General features: G+C 38.8%; 1 protein-coding gene across 5 annotated transcripts in view; it reads left to right on the top strand.

Annotated features, from left to right (window-relative positions):
• Positions 1-19,297, top strand: part of FER (FER tyrosine kinase) — a 192,821-nt gene that overhangs the window by 17,892 nt on the left and 155,632 nt on the right. For all 5 annotated transcript variants that reach the window (XM_056324261.1, XM_056324263.1, XM_056324262.1 and 2 more), the window contains 3 exons: positions 1,517-1,775; positions 5,701-5,874; positions 9,491-9,590. In XM_056324261.1, coding sequence (XP_056180236.1) covers positions 1,569-1,775; positions 5,701-5,874; positions 9,491-9,590 — 481 coding nt within the window. In that variant the 5' untranslated portion in view covers positions 1,517-1,568. The remainder of the gene's footprint in view (positions 1-1,516; positions 1,776-5,700; positions 5,875-9,490; positions 9,591-19,297) is intronic.

Raw genomic sequence — 19,297 nt, 5'->3', positions numbered from 1 at the left:
TACTGTGTAGATGCACAGTAACCATGGCAGTATTCTTATTTTCTTTATAGGATCTTTTGTTTTTTCCTTTATAAGCATAGCTTGTGTTCTGAAAATAAACACGTAGTGAATGAGGCTTATTTCCATAAGTTACTGGAAGAGCTAATAGAGGCAGGGAACTTCAGGAAGAGAGGAATGATCCTGGGAGTCAGGCTACCCTAGAGATCGTTTAGATTCTGATTTGCAAAATATTCTGAAATTCTATGTGGTAACTGAAGCCAATAACATCTTTTTCTTTTCTGGGTACTTAACATGCTAAAAATGCTACGCACTCTGAAAAGACTGTCTTAAAGCCTTGTGCATACCAGTATTAGATGGTACAATCCTGACATTAGTTTATGTGTCTCAGTTCTCAGTGAAAATAAGATTATTACCCCTGCTTTGCCCCATGGGCTGTTAGGAATGTAAATCTATTAACATTTGTAAAACACAGTGCTAATTTAAGTGCAACGTAAAGCCTATGAAGAAATCAGTACTTCTGCATTCAAAAGAGCTAAGACTTTGCTGGAGTGTAGGAACTAGTGAATAAGCAGTACACAGTCCGTGTCTGCACTGCGGTCCAGAGCTATATTTGCAGTTTATGTAAGTTTGTCTTAATTGGTGTGAAGCTGATTAGTATAGGAACAGGGTTTTGGTACATGTACAGAAAAGAGTTCAGCCTGCATTACAAAACCTATGCAACTCTGTGGAAATTACTCATATGTGGGTTCAGGTCTTCCAAGATGTGGCTGCATGTTTAGTGCTAGCTCAAACAGATGTCTTTGACCTGCAGTTGTGATAAAGGATTTTGTAAGGCAGCATTTTTTACCTGTTTATCAGATTATGTCCATTTGGTACAGTAAAACTGGACTGCCTTAGGGGAAGATCGTGCGAACTTGAGAGCTTTGTCCTAATGTATGACCCAAAGGAGCAATGAACGGTTTCATGGGGAGCCTGGGTTGGATATTTTCTGATTTTGGGGAGGCTGAATCTGCAGTGGCCTGCTAAAACAGTGTTTAGAAGCAAACTAGTTTCTCGTTACCCATTTCCCACAAATGCAGTGCCTGAAAGCTGTTATTTTTCTGGACTCTGTGGATAGTGAACACCGGGAACAAAATGCTGCAGTTCCCCAGGAGTGGAACAGTATAGGTGGCAGTTCTTGTTTGGAGATACAGTAAGTTATACTTATTTAATTAAATACGTGAATTGGCCTTTAATATCTGTTTTAGATGCTTTTATGTGTGTACTCATAACTCCACTTTAAGTTAGGGAGGTACGTTTTGCAGGTGGAAACTGCAGGAGGACAGTTCTGGGCCAGTCATAGATGAGTTTTCAAAACAGTGCTCTGGTCCTGCTTTCAGATTGTTTTGAGGATGTGTGTGTACGTGGTTAGTCTCAAGGTTAAGTCATTTCAAGGTTTAGACGTTAATATTTGCTCTTTATCACACTGGAGGTTTTTCTTTTGGTATGTGTCTCAGGAATCTTTTTCTGCTTTCAGATGTGGTGAGAAGCCTGCATTTTCCCCTGTGCTGTATATAGTGCCTTAAAAGATGGGGTTTGGAGGTGACCTGAAGTATTCTCATGATGCTTTATTAAAACTACAAGACTGGGAACTACGACTGCTGGAAACGGTGAAGAAATTTATGGTAATGCGAGTAAAAAGCGATAAGGAGTATGCCTCAACTTTACAGAATCTTTGTAATCAAGTAGATAAAGAGAGCACGTGTCAATTGGATTATATCAGCAATGTGTCCAAGGTAAGACTGAAGTATTTTGAATTTGGAATATTCTTGCAAGTAGCAGCACTGGATTTATTTTTGTTTTAGTTTGAGTTGGATTCCTGTTGATTCAGCTTCTTGAGAGTTATTGTTGCCGAAGAGTAAAATAGGCTCCCTTTAGTTCCTCAGTGGACAATGTAGAAGTTGAGCTCCAGTCTTGCTTTGAAAATAATAACTGAACTAGAATCAATCCTGAATTCTAAAATTCAGTATTTTAGGTTCCTGGGTTGAGCCTGCTGCTTTGTTTAGTGTTTTGAAAATAGTGTATGCTCTAGTAAGCTTTTCTTTTAAGACAGTTAAATAGGAACTATTGTTCATGTTATATAGAATTTGTGACAGAAATAGAAAAATGCCAGGAAACCAAGGCAAAGCCTAGCATTCCAGCTGTTATTCGCACTGCAGTGTGTGTTGTAAAAACAAAACATTAATTCAGGATGTTTCTCATAATTGTGAAGTTATTTTGTATCCAATTTAAAATAATTGTGTTGACTTTTTATAAAGGTGAGGCTGTCCTTCCCCCAGATTATTAATTTTCAGATTTAGAGTAAGTCCAGTGTGAGTACCGATGAAGCAGACTTCCCTATTTCACCTGTTTGTAAGCTTCACTCCTGACTTGAATCCCTTCCTGACTACAGAAAATTGTTCTGTTTTAATGGCTTATCAAATTCTTGGGCCTTCTGCTGTAGCAGTGATTACACGTTCCCTTCAGTTTGGCATGAATCCTGATCTCCCCTCTGCAGGAAAACACCCTTTTTAGGTCAAGCTAGATTTTAGACAAAGAAGTTTTTGTGTAGTGGGCTTATGGGGTGGCTGTTTGAATACTAGCTATGGCATAGCATTAGGAATGTGATGGCATCTTGTGCAGCTGTCAGTATTTAAACTGCACTAAAGTGGCAGCATGTATGACTTGAAAGCTGTGGGCTATAGCTATCAGGCTTCAGCTGCCCCACATTCTGGTGATTTTGGTAAATAAACATTAAGACATTGTCATTAGCCTAGGATTGGCAGAAGTCAGGTATTTTCTTCAAGCTTTCTACTGTTGGATCCCAGAGTTTTGCATAGAATTTTTGGTGATGTGACTAATAATTCTTGCTTCTGCTGCCTCACTAGAATTGCTCTTACATGCTAGCTAAACTGGTTTGCAGTTCTTTTAGGCAATGAAACAGCGCCTTAGGCCTAGAACAGTAAAGGAGCATTGGCATCAGAACCTTCATGTAGCTGGCTCAATCTAGAGCAGTTCATGTCAGTGATGGCCACTTCCTGTGAGCAAATACATTTTAAAAAGCTGAAGAACTGACTGGAACCATATTCTTTTTGGGCTGAAGATAGGCACGTGTGTCACAATTTGAAATCTTGTTTTGGACACAGGCAGTCAAATGGTTCTTTCAGGATTATTTTTGTTCTTCCCTTCCCCCCCCCCCCCCCCCCCCCCTTTTAAGGAGGTGCCATTTTTCTGTCAAGCCATATCTGTGGCCTCTACATCTTCATATAACAGCAAAAATATTGAGATGCTACTGACAGATCTTTTGTGTAGGCTTATCTTGAAATATCACTGTCACGATTTTAAAGTTGAGTAGTGACACATTGTCTTATTGGTTTTAGCAGTTAAAATGTCTGAATTACTGATTAATTTACTCACCTCATTCTAATTTACTTTACTATTTTATAATGCTTTTTCCTCTCTGCCTGAAATTTTACCGAATCAAAGTATGACCCAAATATTACAGGACATAAAACTGGTATCCTACATCTCCTGAGACTTAAAATACCTGTATATTAAATTTTTGGTACTATGTGGCATCAAAACCAAATACCAAGCTGTATAATCTTTTATGTTTGGTTTTTAGGGTTTTTTTTGGTTTGGTTTTTTTTTTTTTAGTGTACAGGAAGAGTGAGCACCTTGAGAGAAATGGTATTTGGAGAAACCTGTCCTATATTTTTTTCATGCAGAGGCAGCAAACTTGCTGGAAGGTGTAGCGGCAGCACTGCTAATGCTGGAAAAGCAGTATTTTAAATTGTTTCTCAACAGCTCTTCTGTGTGTGTATATGTCTAAAAAATACTGTTAACCCAAGCAATGTTATATTTTACTGCATTTGGTGGATTATGGTTATTTTCTGTGAAAGAGAATGCTTTGTCTTCTCTGTTATCCCCACCCAGATGCTTTTCGGTCCCATGCAAATCTCAATTTTTCAAGCCTGTCATCAAGTATAGCTTTTCACTTTAGCTTTCCCTATTTGAAAACAATGAAATGTAATCATACAAAACACAGAAATCCTGCTTAACCGATGTTTACTCAGTGTGGAAAGAGGGATGTAAAGAATGAAAAAACGTGCAGCTGATTTTTTTAAATGGAAAGGGAAGTTTTCACTATGTTTCTAGCTTATTTAGGTTCATCTGGTGAATTGTAAGCTTAAATATGTCTTCAGAGTACTTGTCCTGTTGATAAATATTTTGCTGTGATTTTCAGGGTTGATTGAAGCAGTACTTGTCTCATCAGTAATAAATCAACCTTAAAAAAAATGGTGAACTCTGACTACATTTTCACCTCTGAGAGCACTCTAATAAACTCTTCTATAAGCACAAGACCCACTATTCTCAGACAGTTTAGTGCTGGTTTTATCCTATGCAGCTTTGCAATATGGCTTCTGATGTCATTTGAAAAGTGTTCTGTAATGGAGAGGTGCAACAGTTTTCAGCCATAGCTGGGAAGCTTTAGGCCATGACCTTTTACAGCAGCACACTTTAAGCAGCCTGAGATAGTTCTATGCTAGTCTGCGGGATGTTCACAAGCTAAAGTCAGATGTGGTTTAATATATACATGAGTTAACTGTCTTTTGTTTCCCTCTGTATCTAGTTTGTGTTGCAGCATTGTCATGTAGAGATGGAAATATTATGTAAATATGTTTATACATAGATGTAGGGAAACCCCAAAGCTACCAAAAAAAAAGTATTTTTCTGTGTTTTAATAATCTAAGGTGGATTTCTGTCTTTAATAACAGTGTGATAAATGCTGGTAAAACTAACATACTAGCTGCCTTCAATACCTGATAATTCTAATTTTTAGATACAGGATAGCATTCAATGTCAGGGAGATATCTTTAAGGAATCCAATACTGTTCCCATCAACAAAGCATGACAGGGATCTTTAAGGTAACAAATGCTTTTACTTGAACAGAAATTTAATTTCATGTTTGTATCTGTGGTGCATTGGAATTATCTCTCTGTTCACCTTACAGTTCTTAACCAAAATTCAAAGCCACACACAGCACATTAAGCTGTCCTGAAAACTGACTGACAAAATGGCCAAGGAAATTATTAATGTAAGGGTACAGAAAGATTTTGGGTTACTATGACAGATGAGTAACTGCTTGTGTCTTAACCTGTTAGCAATTTATGCCTTGATACTGGTGGCCTGACTGATGCTGTCAGTTATGTGAAGCAGCTGACGAATGATAGCCTCTTAAAGTAAGAGTAACCATTCAAATGCATATTACTATGAGGTTTTTAGACAAGGACAGAGAAGTCAGCTTGAACAGAGTAACTGTGGCTGGGAAACAGAACAAATGCTTGTCAGTGGTGTTGGGGATGTATATCAGAAAAGGCTGTAAAGCTTTCATCCGTGTTCAGAAGTGCAGGACAGTGCTGAAGGATGAGCATACAATACTGTATTTTTGTCTCTGATGCTTTATGATTTTATGAATAAGTTTGAGGTAGATTTTGCTGTAGCAGGACGAATGTTATTTTGGAAGATCTCAAGTGCATTTGTGTAAGTTTAAAATTTGGGTTTTTGCTGATTTGTTTTAAACAGTGGTGCATGTTTTCCCACAGTTTGTGTTCATCATTTGGTTATTTGTAAGGCAGAGTAAGAATGGCCTTTCCTGTTCTGTGTTTTTTTTTTTATAGTCTTGGTTGCTCGTGGTACAGCAAACAGAACAGCTGAGCAAAATAATGAAGACACATGCAGAAGATCTTAATTCCGGGCCTTTGCATAGGCTTACAATGATGATCAAAGATAAGCAGCAAGTTAAGAAGAGTTTCGTAGGTGTTCATCAACAAATAGAAGCAGAGATGTACAAGGTATTTTATTCAACTGTGCTTTAGAAATTTATTACAGTTTAATATGTTTAAAAACAGTATGTTGAGAGTGGATTTTTTTTAGTTCCTCTGTTTTTGTTTGTTCTATGGTAAAAGTAGTGACTTGTGATATGTAGAATGCCTAGTTCAAATGTTAGTTACTTCCTCCACATTTTTTCTCCCTGGCTAGCTGACAAGGCAGAGATGGAAAACTCTCATATATAAATTTCTATGGACAGATAGCACTAGAAATGCTCTTATTCCAGTAGAGGATGAATGTGTATGACGCTTCTCTACTCCATCTCTTTTCCTGTTCTCATTCCACTCATCATCCCTGGGACCACAGCACTGAAAACTTTTGTTAATGAATGCTCTTGACCAGGGGTCCTCAAACTACGGCCAGCGGGCCGGATACAGCCCGCCAGGGTCCTCAATCCGGCCCCCGGTATTTACAGACCCCCCCGCCCCCCCCCCACTGGCGGTTGGGAGGGGGAAACCAAGCAGCCGCAGATGGCTGCTTGCCACTGCATCCGCGCCGGCCCCTGGTTAAACAGTGTGAGGACCCCTGCTCTTGACAGTTCACGCTCTTGGATGGGGACAGGATTCTAGTCCCTGTTCTAAAATATAAATCAAGTGTAAACCAAACATTAAGGCTGCAGATGGAGCTCTTCAGGGCTTTTTCTATTAATGTCAGTTGTCCTGCTTATTTTGAAAGTAAAGCTTAACTAGTCAGTAAAGCTGACAGAAATCACAGTTTCATTTAGGTGCTCTGGGGAGGTTTAAGGGTGAATGTCAAAAATCAGATTGATAGCTTGAAAGGTCTGCTGAGAGGAGGAAAAGCACTGTTTCTTCTTTCCTCCAGCAGAGAATTTGAGATTTGGAGTAGTGTAATTAAAATGTAACACCTGAGTACTACAGTGCAAATGTCATGGACAGATGAGTAAAAGATTCTTGGGCTGGTTGTGAGAAGAACTTTAAACTAGAACTAAACATATATTAAGTTAAATGTTGGCTGTAATAGGAATGCTTCTGTAATTTTCTAGGGTCTTGGTATCTTTCCCAGGTATTGACTGTGGGGAGTACATACTTTTTGATGCATGGTCAGTAGGCTGTCATAACATTTCCAGGCCAGATAATCACTTAGAACCACTTACAGATTGGTGCATCTGAAAATGGTCAGGGTGGAGGAAAAGGAAAAACTGGTAGCATATGTAAGGAATAATAGAGATTAAATATAGAGAGAATTGGAGAAATGGATAAAGAAAGAAAGAAACACAAGAAAGAGGCTGGATGAAATGAGACTGCTGGAAGTTCAGGTATACTTTTAAAAGAGATTGTGTAAAACATTTTTTTTCTGGTAATAAGTTAACTCTAATAAAATCTGTAATTAATCTGTCTTCTAAAATAAGGCTTTTCAAAAAAATACAGTGCATATTGAGCAGTCCCCAAAGGTTCGGTTACAAATCATATTGATTTTAATTAACTGTAGGCGGCATGGCCATGCAAATATTATGCATCCTGATGGATAAGCTTGCATTGTTGGTTGTTGTTGTTCCCCCCTTCCTGATTTTCCTAAGAAGCATTTGAATAGCGTTCTGGTTAGATATGATATGTTCTTTCATTGTTAGCTGACATTGTTTGTTCAGAGGTTTTGTGTAACTGGAGCACTTAGAGAATGGTTCCCAGAAATTCAAAATACTTGTCATGTTCCGTGGTATTATTTCGGTTTTGTTACACACAGAAGCAAAATACCTATTATTTCCCAAGACATTGTCCAGACCTTATGGAGGTTAGTGTCTGTGCCGTTCATACCTTTATGATATGCCGGTAAAAAAAAGTGTTTTAGATGAAATGCGTATGTATCATCCGTTCTTATTCTAAACACCCCTATGGTGAGGAGTCTTTTTGGTAAAATTCTTAAGAACAGTGAAATACCGTATCTTTTACACAAATGTACTGGAACTCATATTTATTCCAATTGCTATTAAGATATTGGGTATTTTTTCTGTCATGGGATTTGAGGAAAAAAAAGTAGAGTACTATGCCAGTTACATGGGCAAAACTTTCTGACAGAAAAAAATGGGTTTGAGGGAATCCTTGAACATCTTAGCTCCTTAGGTGTTATTTGGGGACAGGGGTGCTCTTGGTTTTGTTTTTGTCTGTTGGAAGAACAGTGTCTATGAATCAGTAAAATGTATTTTGCAGTTCCCGCAAAGGTTTCTTAATATTAATTGCCTATCTTTTATTTTCCATTTTCTGTAAGAGAAGCAGTTCCTTGTTACTTATATCTTAATTATGTTCACTACTTTCTAATTTCATCTTTTTCTCAACTTCTTGCTATGTCTTTATAAGTTTGTCATATTTTTTCCTTCCTCACCTCTCTTGGTCTATAATAGCAAGAATTGTGAGTATAATTTAAAGCATGAAGAAATATGAGGTAAGAGTATGGGATTGATGTGGAGAAAAGTTCCTGCCTTTAAATTAAATCTCTGCACAGTTGGACCAGAAATAGAAACTGTAGATAGCACCTTGTTGGCTCTTCGAGGAATCCCATTAAGTTTCCAGATGTTTTTCTTGTGGGTCAAAGTAGTGGTGTCTGGGCCTTGCCTCACGAAAAAAGGGAGAATTTTGAACTGCAGCCTTCTTCATGACAGTGCAAGAGGAACAGTTTTTCTCTAGAACAGACTTCCTTTTCTGCACATTCATTGAGGGCAGCACTTCCACTAAATTAAGTTTATTTATTATCTGCAACCATTTCCTTTATGAGTGTTATTTTTCTTTTTGTTGGAGTTTTTTGCTTTTCTTTAATATATATACCACCCTTTTGGTATTGTAGTGACTGGTTTGTTCTTGGGTTTTGCTTGCAAATTCATGACTTGTACTTATTTCTGAACAGCGTGCTAATTCTATCACACAGTGAATGAAAGTTGGGTATAGAAGAGACAACTTTATTTAAACTTTTTCACCAAAAAAGTGAAGTTGCTTCCACTGTAAAAAGATTTTTCAGTGCTGTGTTCCACTGTAGCTTGGGGTTTTTTTGTTTGTTTGTTGGCCTGGTGGTTGTTTTTTTTACTTTGTTGTCTTTGCCTTTTCAGGGATTTAAATCTTAAAACAGCTGGATTGGTTCATGCACAGTTGCTGTTTCTAAGCCATTTTGTATGAACTGTAATATCCAAAAATTCTTCTGTCTTGCCTTTTATTTTTTTAAAAGATGCTGAAGAGTTTCCTTCCTATGCATAGAACATTCTCATCTAGTATGATTCATTAAGCATATTTTTGGTGTGGTTTTTTTCCCCCCCTTGTCATTGGAGTGGAATACTGTTTATAATTAGCTGGATTTCCTAAACATTGTTCATTACACTGATGTGGATGAAGATTGCCGTTTCAGGCCTCTTTATTTCATTCCGTGCATTTATTGATTTTGATTGTGTTACACTGTGTAATATCTTGTTAATAATACCCTATTTAGATCCACCATCCCTATTAAGCCAATGGAAAGTGGTAACATCCTTATTTTGGAAAATAAAACCTGTTAATTCTTTTTCACTAATGCTATGAGGTTTTTTATATGTTGAGGATAAATATTTTCAATACTTTCTATATTTCTGTTTTCTTAAAGGTCACAAAGACAGAACTAGAGAAACTAAAATCTAGCTATAGACAACTAATAAAAGAAGTAAATTCTGCCAAAGAAAAATATAAAGAAGCTGTGGCTAAAGGTATGACTGACTTGTGTTAATTTCATCTGTTTATTAGTGCCTTTTTCAAACCTGCTAAAACTCTTACAGTGAAACAGGATGATGTTTTTACTTTGAACAACTTGATTGCAATATAAAAGCTCATTTAGTATCTTAAGTGACAGGCTCATTGTCATCATGTGTGGTGGTGCCATGAATTTGGTTGTACTCTTTCTAAAAATCATAAAATAAAGGATAGTCTTTATTTTAATGTAAATGGTAATCATTTTAAGTTCTTGTATTTGAAATGTAAGATTGTTCAAATGAACTGTTAGTAGTAGTAAGTGGGTTGCAACTCTGTCTCATCTACATTGTAGCTGCAGCTTACTTGCATCCTGTGACCTATTATGGTTGATGCAGTGGCATCAGCATCAGTTCCTGACAGTTAGTATAACAGATCTGACCTTTGTCAACCTTAAGCAAAACAGGTAAAGAATTCATTTGCAAACTGAGATATTTTAAAGATTTTTGTGGAATGGTGTGTCCAAACTGCATGGATTTTGATTCATGTTGAATTGTGCTAATGATTAGATAAAGGTTAGCTTTTGTTCTATGATGTATTGAAATACCATTAATAATTGTTCTTCTGTGCCTTTCTGAGATTTTTTTCTTTCTTTAGTGAAAATTAATTGGATTGCATTTTATAAATATAATTCCAAAATCTATCTTTAAAGTTTTTGTGTGACTGCCTTGTCCTGATTTCATCTGGGATAGAGTTAATTTTCTTCTTAGTAGCTGGTACAGTTCTGTGGTTTGGGTTTAGTATGAAAGTAATGCTATTAACACACATGTTTAGTAGTTGCTAGGTAGTGCTTATGCCAAGTCAAAGACTTTTCAGTTTCCTGTCCTCTGCCAGTGAGGAGGTGCACAGGAAGCTGGGAGGGAGCAGAGCCAGGACAGCTGGCCCGAACTAGTCAAAGAGATATTCCGAAACATAAGGCATCATGCTCAGTATATAAACCAGGGGAGGCTGGCCGAGGGGCCAGCAGTCACTGCTGAGGAACTGGCTGGGCATCGGTCAGTGGGTGGTGAGCACTTGTACTGGGCATCACTCGAGTTTGTTTTCCCATGGGTTTTATTCCTCTCTCCCTCTCTTCTTCGTTGCAGTTATTGTTGTTGTTATTATGATGATGATTATTTTGATTTTATTTCAATTATAAAACTTTATTTCAACCACTAGGGTTTTACCTTTCTGTGATTCTCCTTCCCATCCCGCTGCAGGGGGGAGTGAGCGAGTGAGCAGCTACCTGGTACTTAATTGCTGGCTGGGGTTTGTCACGATGGAGGGAAGACACAGTCACTCAATATGAGTGATCAGCAGACTTCGTTTATTGTCCCTTACAGTCACCTTTTATGCCTTGTTATAATTGTCTCATACATATTACAAAAGTTAAGCTCATTATTGGTTAGTTGCCTAAATACCAAGCCCGCCCCTAGTTTCTCTTCTGTAGTTATCTGTTCCCACCTGCAACGTTCTTTTCCCACCGAAATCTTCCTGTTACTGTGTAACAAGAACAGCCAAAGACAGTGTATTTTTGCTTTACTTCAGATAAGCTGAGAGCGATGTGCATTTTTGTCCAGCCAGCTGGACTATGTCTATGTGACCCTTTTCAGCTAGCCAGTTATCCACAGGGGTTAAACCACAACACTGCCTAAAATGGCAGTTACTGTCCTACTGTAATTCACAGTGCAATATAGTAGCTATCAGTGCTGAGAGAAAAATTGTTTCTCTCCAAATTTGTCTAAAATTTGGAGCCCAAGCTGATATGTGAATACAGCCACAAAACAGCATATTATGCTTAGCATTGTTTAGCTTCAGCTTTTTGCATCTTTTACTGATGTTCATACTCACTTAAAAATGTGAATATATACTCAGTTGGTCATTTTGTCCAGTTCCCTAGCAGTTTTTCTATATATAACTTTAATTCGGTTACTTGGTTTATTCCCAAGTAACTACTTAATGTGGGAACATACAGTGTAGAGCACAGAAAATATAATAGGGTGCTGTGATCTTAGCAAGTTCTTTTTATCCCGTCTTCCTGTTACAGCTGTGGTCGTTCTCCATTCCTGAAGCACCAAATTTCCCTGTTGAAATCAAAGAGTGTTTTGGCTGTCAGCAGCTGTGATTTGATGTGGTTCTGATTAACTGCATTAATATTTCTTCAGAAAACACAAGCTGTTTTTAGGACACTTCTTTCTGCTGTGATTTTCCTTGACCTTCTCTTACAGACTTCCATTTGGTATTTGTCTTACTACAATTTGTACTTAATTGCACTTTCCCTAACATCTTAGTGTGTACCTATTTTAATGAATGCTGACCTCTAGAAAAATGTTGCAGGTTTTTCTCCCGAAAATTGCAAAATTGCTTCTCCCTTGTCACACCCTGGGCCATGTTCTTGTTTACAGGTATTTGTGTAGTTGGTGAACTACTACAGTTGTATATCAGCTGTAGGTCAGCTGAGCTATTTGAAGTTTTTAAAGCCATGGTGTTTTCATAGGGTTCCTGAGCTCTCAAACTGTCAGACTAGTTTGTGAAGTGAACAAGTTAGGCAGGTCTTAAAATTGTAATGTTTCATTATTTCGGCATTATTTCAGTAACTTAAAATCTTTGGACACCAGCTCCTGCAATAAACGTTTTAAAAGATCCAGTCCTGGTCCACTTCTGTAGGATGCTGTTCTCAACAAAGTTACTCTGGCAAACCAAGTCTCCGTGATAGTGCCTGGTCCTGTGTTTCTGGAGCTGGAGACAGCTGCTCTTTAGGAAATATTGCTTTGCCTTTGCCCATGGGCTTGTGCATGCTGAATTACCTGTAAATTTTGCAGTACTCATACAAGTTCGTCAGCATGGAAAGAATGCAAATCACACAAAGGAGTGGCTTACAAATTTCTCTGTTTTGCCAGTGTAGTGATTTTGAAATTTAGTGACTTTTTTGTTTTCTTTTTTTTTGGGATAGCAAAGCCATCTTCTGTTGAGTTAGTAAGTTTAGTAGAGCTGCTAGTGAGAGACATACAAGTGGTTCTCTAGTTTAGGAAGAGAATTATTGCCCTGTTTTCTGGTTGAGTTATTAAAAGTAGTATTAAATTCTAGGCTAAACACACAGTAGAGGATATTAATTGAAAAGGGTAAAGTCTGGCAAAGTTACAAACAGTAGAAAATGATCAACTGCAGTAGTAGTTGTGTTGGTTTTACGTTTTCGTGCAGTCACAAAGTATTCTCAGATACACTTGAATTACTGTGTTGTATATTCTACCAGCTAACAAAATGGTCACTTTGAATTAACATGTTGATGCCCTAATGCAGGTCACAGCTGTTTTCACTTTTTGCTGAAAACACTAAGAGGACCTGTGGAAAGAGTTACAAGAATAAGGGGTTAAACGCTGAATAATGATACTGGTTAGCTACAGATTTTGTTTGTGTTAGGCAATGGGTAGGCAGTTAGTGGGAATTTTGTAGTTCCGTGGTGAGGAAAGGGGAACTGTTTTCTGAAGGATGCAGGCCTTCATTATGGAAGGCTTTGTGCTCTCCAGATTTGGAGAAAGATGAAAGTGTCTGAAATGCTGGCTCAGGAACTGTTCTGGGGGACCCTCTGCTAGCACTGCTTCTGCTTGGGCATCAGGGAAGCAGTGGGGCAGATGTGTTGCAGAGCGTGTGCCACTGAGCCTTGGCTGCCACTTGGTCCTTGGGCTGGATTGCACTGCCTGTTGTGGCTGCCAGTGTCTGTATGCTGTCTCAATAACAAGTGGCTGAGGTATCTTGTTTGTTCTAAGCTTTATCCCATTTAGTTATGTGTTACCGCTCCTGTCTGGACCAGTGATTTCCATGGGAATCACAAATGCAGCCTAGTTAGTTGTTCCTGGGCATGGAGACCCCAGGTGTCAGGCAGTCTGGTTGGTGTTACTCAGCTGGTTGATAAGTTTTTTGCCTCTTTTCCAGACCTTAATTCTTCATGTTTTTTTAATGTATGGTGAGAGAAAGTAAGCTGAGAAGGGGGTAAAGTCAGCAAGCTGAACTAGTTCAATACCTCTCTAATGAGGCATACTTGAGCAACTGGGACTATGAACATTGATTCCAATAGTGTTCTGGATTAGGAAGCTTTGTACAAGAGTCCCCCCAAACCAGTATGTACTGGGAATGCACAGCATGCTCCTTTGCAAAATTGGGGCATTAGAGCGTGTTGGGGTCATTGGAGCAAAATGTAAGATAAAAACTTACTGGATTGTTTTTCCATAATGAAATGGACAGCTCTCTGAAATCTTTTGGGTGTGTGATACTGAGAAAAAAATGGTGTAAACTTCTTAGAACAGCAGTCCAATATAACACACAGATTGTGTACAACTCTGGGCCTACAGTGCTGAGTAGCAAGGTAAATAGACTGTGGCATGTTGATGTTGCTGCTTAGGAAAACACATTAAAAAAACAGTTATGTCAAATGATAGAGACATTGTTTGGCTCAAGAAGAAGTCACAAAGCTTTTTAAGTTTCATAAATAATGAGTAAAGTGGATACTGTAGAAAAAAAGGGAAAATGGTAGAGTGGAAACTGTAGAACAGTTGGAGACACCAAGCGTAATATCTTATTACAATTTTATTCTCATTTGATTGGATCAGTAACAGCTTCCACTTAAGTTTGCTATTTCCACAATTATTTTTGTTTCTGCAGTTTGGCATCTTTAAATGTACTTCAGAATATTTGTTTTGAATGTTTTCATCTTTCATTTTCTTATTAAACACTACTTACTGCTATATAAAAATTAAGTCAAGAAATGACTACATGAAATCATAAACAATAATTTTCTCTTTGCCTTATATTAAAAAAAATATTCTAAAGCATTCATTCTTAACAATTTAGTCTATTTTTGTAGCTGATCTTGGTGTTAGATGTTTAAGTGTGAAATAGTTGCTCTTATAACAGTTAATATTGCAAGATGGGATAGAGCCAGTGTTTGGGAGGTTCATACTGGATTTTAATACAATGTAATCTTTAGCAAAAATTACGGTTTTCATGTAAATACATCTGTTACAGGTGTTTATTGTGTTCTTGTTACTAGTTAATTACTGATTGAATGTAGAAACTATGTTGCAACATTTTTATGTGACAGAATGGATCTGCAGTAAATGCTACAGGAAAACTATATTGATTCTAAGTATTTAATGTCATAATCTCATTTTCTGCTGCTACAGCAGCAGCAAAGAATATTGTACCACGGTTCCCTAGGTTGATTTGTATTCCCTGACAACACTGTGATTTAGAGATTAGAAATATTACGAGTACACCTAGAATATTATACAGCATTGCATCTGCTGGAGGAACATTTTCCTATCCCTGCGACTCTTGCGATTTAGTACTTCAGAACTGGTGTCTTCTGTGGTATATACTGAAGTTGCATGACAGGATAAGCTGTATCTATGATAAATAGGGAAGCTGTTGAAAAAGCTTTTGCTAAATGAAATTATTCTTCTACTATTCTTCGTAATAGCTGTGTGGCCAGAAAATACTTTTATTAGATGGCTGGTGCGTTCATTCTGAGATGCCTGTAAAATTGTGATTATACTACTACATTTCCTGGAAGCATGTGTCACCTTCAGTTGTTGCTGAGATTAGGGAGACTCCTAGTAGGGTATTTGTTGAGTTTATTTTTGACTGTAACTCTCACATTCTTAAGGCAAAACAAGTAACACTGGCCGAACTGATTTGTCCTATTCACAAACATCAGCAGGCTGGATGGGATTCAGATTGATAACCTGCTGTAAGCATTTCAACTCATAGACACTACCAATGCTGTTTGCAAGGGCTAGGAGTTGTTTTTTCTGTTTAAAATAAAGCTTCTAGAGCAGAAAATGTGGGGAGTGCAGAGTCAAGAGATCTTGGAGACTTCTTCTGGATGTGGGACCAGCTTAGGTATATTGTTTCCACTCAACATGGTCATGCAACCGCAAGGTGTGCTCTCCTCAGTCCTCACACACCAGCACTTATAGGTCTGAAAGAATTTACTAGGGGTGCTTATTAGCTCAAGCATGTGACAAAAGTTCAAAAGATAGCACTTTAATTTTTACTATTTTTATACTATGTTATTTGTTCATCTTAACGTTAAGCAGATACTTTATTGAAGTAATTCTTAACTCAAGTTTAGGTCTGGTATTCTGCAAATTTGAACTCTGTAAGTATATACATATAGTTTTTTCTCATGAGACAACTATTTGTTATTTGCAGTCATTAATTTGTTAAATAAGGTTTGGCAAAAAACTTCTTACACCTTTCTCAGGAATGAGTGGAGAAGGGAGTGGGTGATTTTATTTGTTGAAGAAATGCAAGACATAAAGGGAAAAAAGACCTTAGAGATTAAAAGCCAAGATCCTACCTTCTCTCTTATCTTTGTGATTTTGGTCTTGTGAAACCCAAGTCATTTAAGACCACTGCATTTGCATCTCTTTATTTGGAGAGTGATGATAAGGCTGGTCACTTGCTAATTTCCAAGTTTGCTTCCTGAGACAGAGCTACCAGTTAAAGCTGTCCTAGTTTAGTTGCAGCAGTTTGCATAAACTACATTGTAGATTGGTATAAATTATTTTTAAAGTCTTCTGATTTCTGGGCACAAGTGTAAACTGGGAGAGGGGTGCCTGGAGAGCATCCCTGCAGGGAGGGCGCTGGCGGTGCTGGTGGGCAGCAGGCTCAGCGTGGGTCAGCAGTGAGCCCTGGCAGCCAGGAGGGCAGCCCGCACCCTGGGGTGCCCCCAGCACAGCACGGCCAGCCGGGCAGGAGAGGGGATTGTCCCGCTGTGTCCGGCGCTGCTGCGGCCTCACCTGGAGCACTGTGTGCAGGGCTGGGCCCCACCATGTAAGAAGGACGTGAGGGTCCTTGAATGTGCCCAGAGGGGAGCGACATCGCTGGTGGGAGGGCTGGAAGGCATGTCCTGTGAGGAGCGGCTGAGGGCTTTGGGGTGGTCTGGTTTGGAGACCAGGAGGCGGAGGGGCCACCCCGTTGCTCTCTGCAGCTGCCTGGGGAGGGGAAGGGGAGAAGGAGGTGCTGAGCTCTTCCCCCCCGGGACCCAGTGACAGGTCACCTGGGAAGGGCTCAAAGCTGTGCCAGGGGAGGTTCACACTGGACATGAGGAAAAGAGGGTGGTCAAGCACTGGAAGAGGCTTCCTGGAGAGGTGGTGGATGCCCCCCATGCCTGTCAGTGTTTGAGAGGCGTTTGGACAATGCCCTGAGTAACATGATTTAACTTCTTAGTCAGCCCTGAATTGTTCAGGCAGTTGGACTGGGTGGTTGTTGTACGCCCCTTCCAAATGAAATAGTCTGTTCTATTCTGGTCTTGGGGAAATGAAGCCATGCTCAGCACAGGAAACATTACACTTCAGAAGTCATGTCACTGGATGAAAGTTGTGTCAGTAGTGGTTTATATAAGAACTTTCATATGAGGAAATAACTTTAATAATCACCTATGCTATTTAGACATACCTAACATTATATGTAATACTTACTGAGTTTAAGCAGATAACTTGGGTCAGGAAGCTCCCAAAATTAATTAAATTCGTAATAGAGAATAATCAATTATAAAGCAAGTTCTTTGAGCTTTGTTTTTCCTATTCAATGATGAAGGCTTGGGAAATAGAACAAACAATGAGGAAATGCTCAGTAGAAAAAATGGAGAATTTAGAGGGTTGCCTGCAAAAGCAGGAGGCAATAAATTTTTGTCCGGAATTCACTGTAAATTGTTTAACATTCTTCAGTATTGTGAATCAGTTACCCTGAATATATGTAGATACATTGGCTTGATACATCACTGCAAGGGTAGTCTTTTTTTTCTGTCATATGTAGGTTTTAAAATTATTTGCTTTAATTTAAGACGTGCTTAGTCCTTACCAAAATTCACTTAAGAGAAAGATCATGCTGTTGTCCCACTAGTATTCAAACCACTTATCAATCTGTGTAAATAGATTTAAGTCAAACTTTATGATTCTCCAATGTAATAGTATTTTATTGCTTTAAAAAAATTGTTAGAGGAAGACCTATTTGAAAGACTTAGTCATCTTATTCCAGAGTATAATGAATATGTTCAGTACAATAATGGAAACAAATAATATAAAGGAATACTCTTTTCCAGGCACAATGGAATAGTGCTCTGTGAAAATTTGTGTCTCCAGAGTTGAAATAAATAAGGAAGTGACTTTATGGGAGGTTTGTTACTGATAAACAAATGTGGAGACAGCAAGATACTCAGAAATTACCTCAGTTACTGAAAATGCTGAAAAATACGTAGATGAAAAGATGAATGCAGTTCTGGGAAATTGTTTGAAAAACTGCTATCATGAACATTGTGAAATGTCTGATAGATCACTATGTGCATTGACAGCTTTATACTGTAGTGCTGTTATTTACAAAAATAAAAGATTCTAAAGCAAACCAAGGGTGAAATGTTTTTTCTGTCTGAAACATTACTATACACTGATGATTTGCATGTTTTCTCAGAGGAGGATTGTTACTTCACTCAAAAAAAAAAAAGGCAAAAGCCATGATGCTTTCCCTCCCTTCCCCCCCCCCCCCCCCCTTTTTTAAATTTTTTTTTCATTTTAAACTTTTCTGAAATCAAATGCTATGGTACTCTAGTGAGGTTATAATACAGAGAGTTCCAACAACTCTGAAATGAAGCTTCTTGGCTTTTCCTGGGACCTTCGCTATCCTGTCTTTAATCCTAATGTATAAACTGTTAGTTGGCTCCTCCTCCGTCTCCAGGCAGAGCTCCATGTGCTCCAGCTGCTGTCTCACATAAAGGGCAACTCCTTCTCCTTGTCTGCCTGGCTTGTCTTTCCCCAAGAGCCTGTATCTCTTCATTGCAGTCATGGGAATCATCCCACCACACCTCTGTGATCCTGACAAGATTGTAGCCCTGCAACAGCACACAGATCTCTTAGCTCATCATGTTTATTCTGTGCTGCATGCAGTAGTATACAAGAACTTAAGCATGGCACCCCAGCATGTTGAGTTTCTGGAGAAAATCTGGGGAGATTTTTCCACAGTGATGCCTTGGAGTGATGCCAAGGAGGAACCTCCTTGCCTGTGTGCAGGTGCTGGAGGTGACCCCATCCAAGCCTCATTTATTTTACTTTGTGACACCTTCCTATCACATCACACCATGCCTTTTGATCAGCAGTCTCACCCATTGCTACCTCAGGACTGTGGGTCATTCTTTCCCTCCTCTGTTGTTCCTAGCTTAAAGCCCTCTCAATGAGGTAAGGCATGCTCTTGCCAAAAACAGTTTTACCCAGCTTACTAAGGTGCTTCCTATCTCCCAAGCAGGTGGTGGTCTGCAAATGGGGTCATATGGTGGCAGAACCCAAAACCTTGTTGCCAGCACCAGCTCTGCAGCTACTTACAATGTGATAGGATTAAGGAGGACACCACTTGGGCCCCAATGACCTTGACAACTGCCCCAAGAGCTCTGTAGTTACTTTTGATACTGTCCAGGTTTCCTCTGGCAGTATCATTGGTGCCCACATTTATTGTAGCATCTCCTCCCCTGGTTTTCTGTGTGTTTACCCATACCCAGAAATTTAGGTGGATTTGCTTTTTGTTGTTCCTGAACTACAGAGGCAGTTATTGAACTCTTGACATGTTCTTGTCCTCTCAGGTTTTTCTGGGATTGTTAGTCACAGTTGTATTTATGTATGAAGATTTTCTTCCCTGCCCC

This window comes from Falco biarmicus, chromosome Z (genome assembly GCF_023638135.1).
Source record: "Falco biarmicus isolate bFalBia1 chromosome Z, bFalBia1.pri, whole genome shotgun sequence".
Taxonomy (NCBI): domain Eukaryota; kingdom Metazoa; phylum Chordata; class Aves; order Falconiformes; family Falconidae; genus Falco; species Falco biarmicus.
The sequence above is the reverse complement of the archived record's forward strand: the minus strand, read 5'-3'. Positions and strand labels throughout refer to the sequence as shown.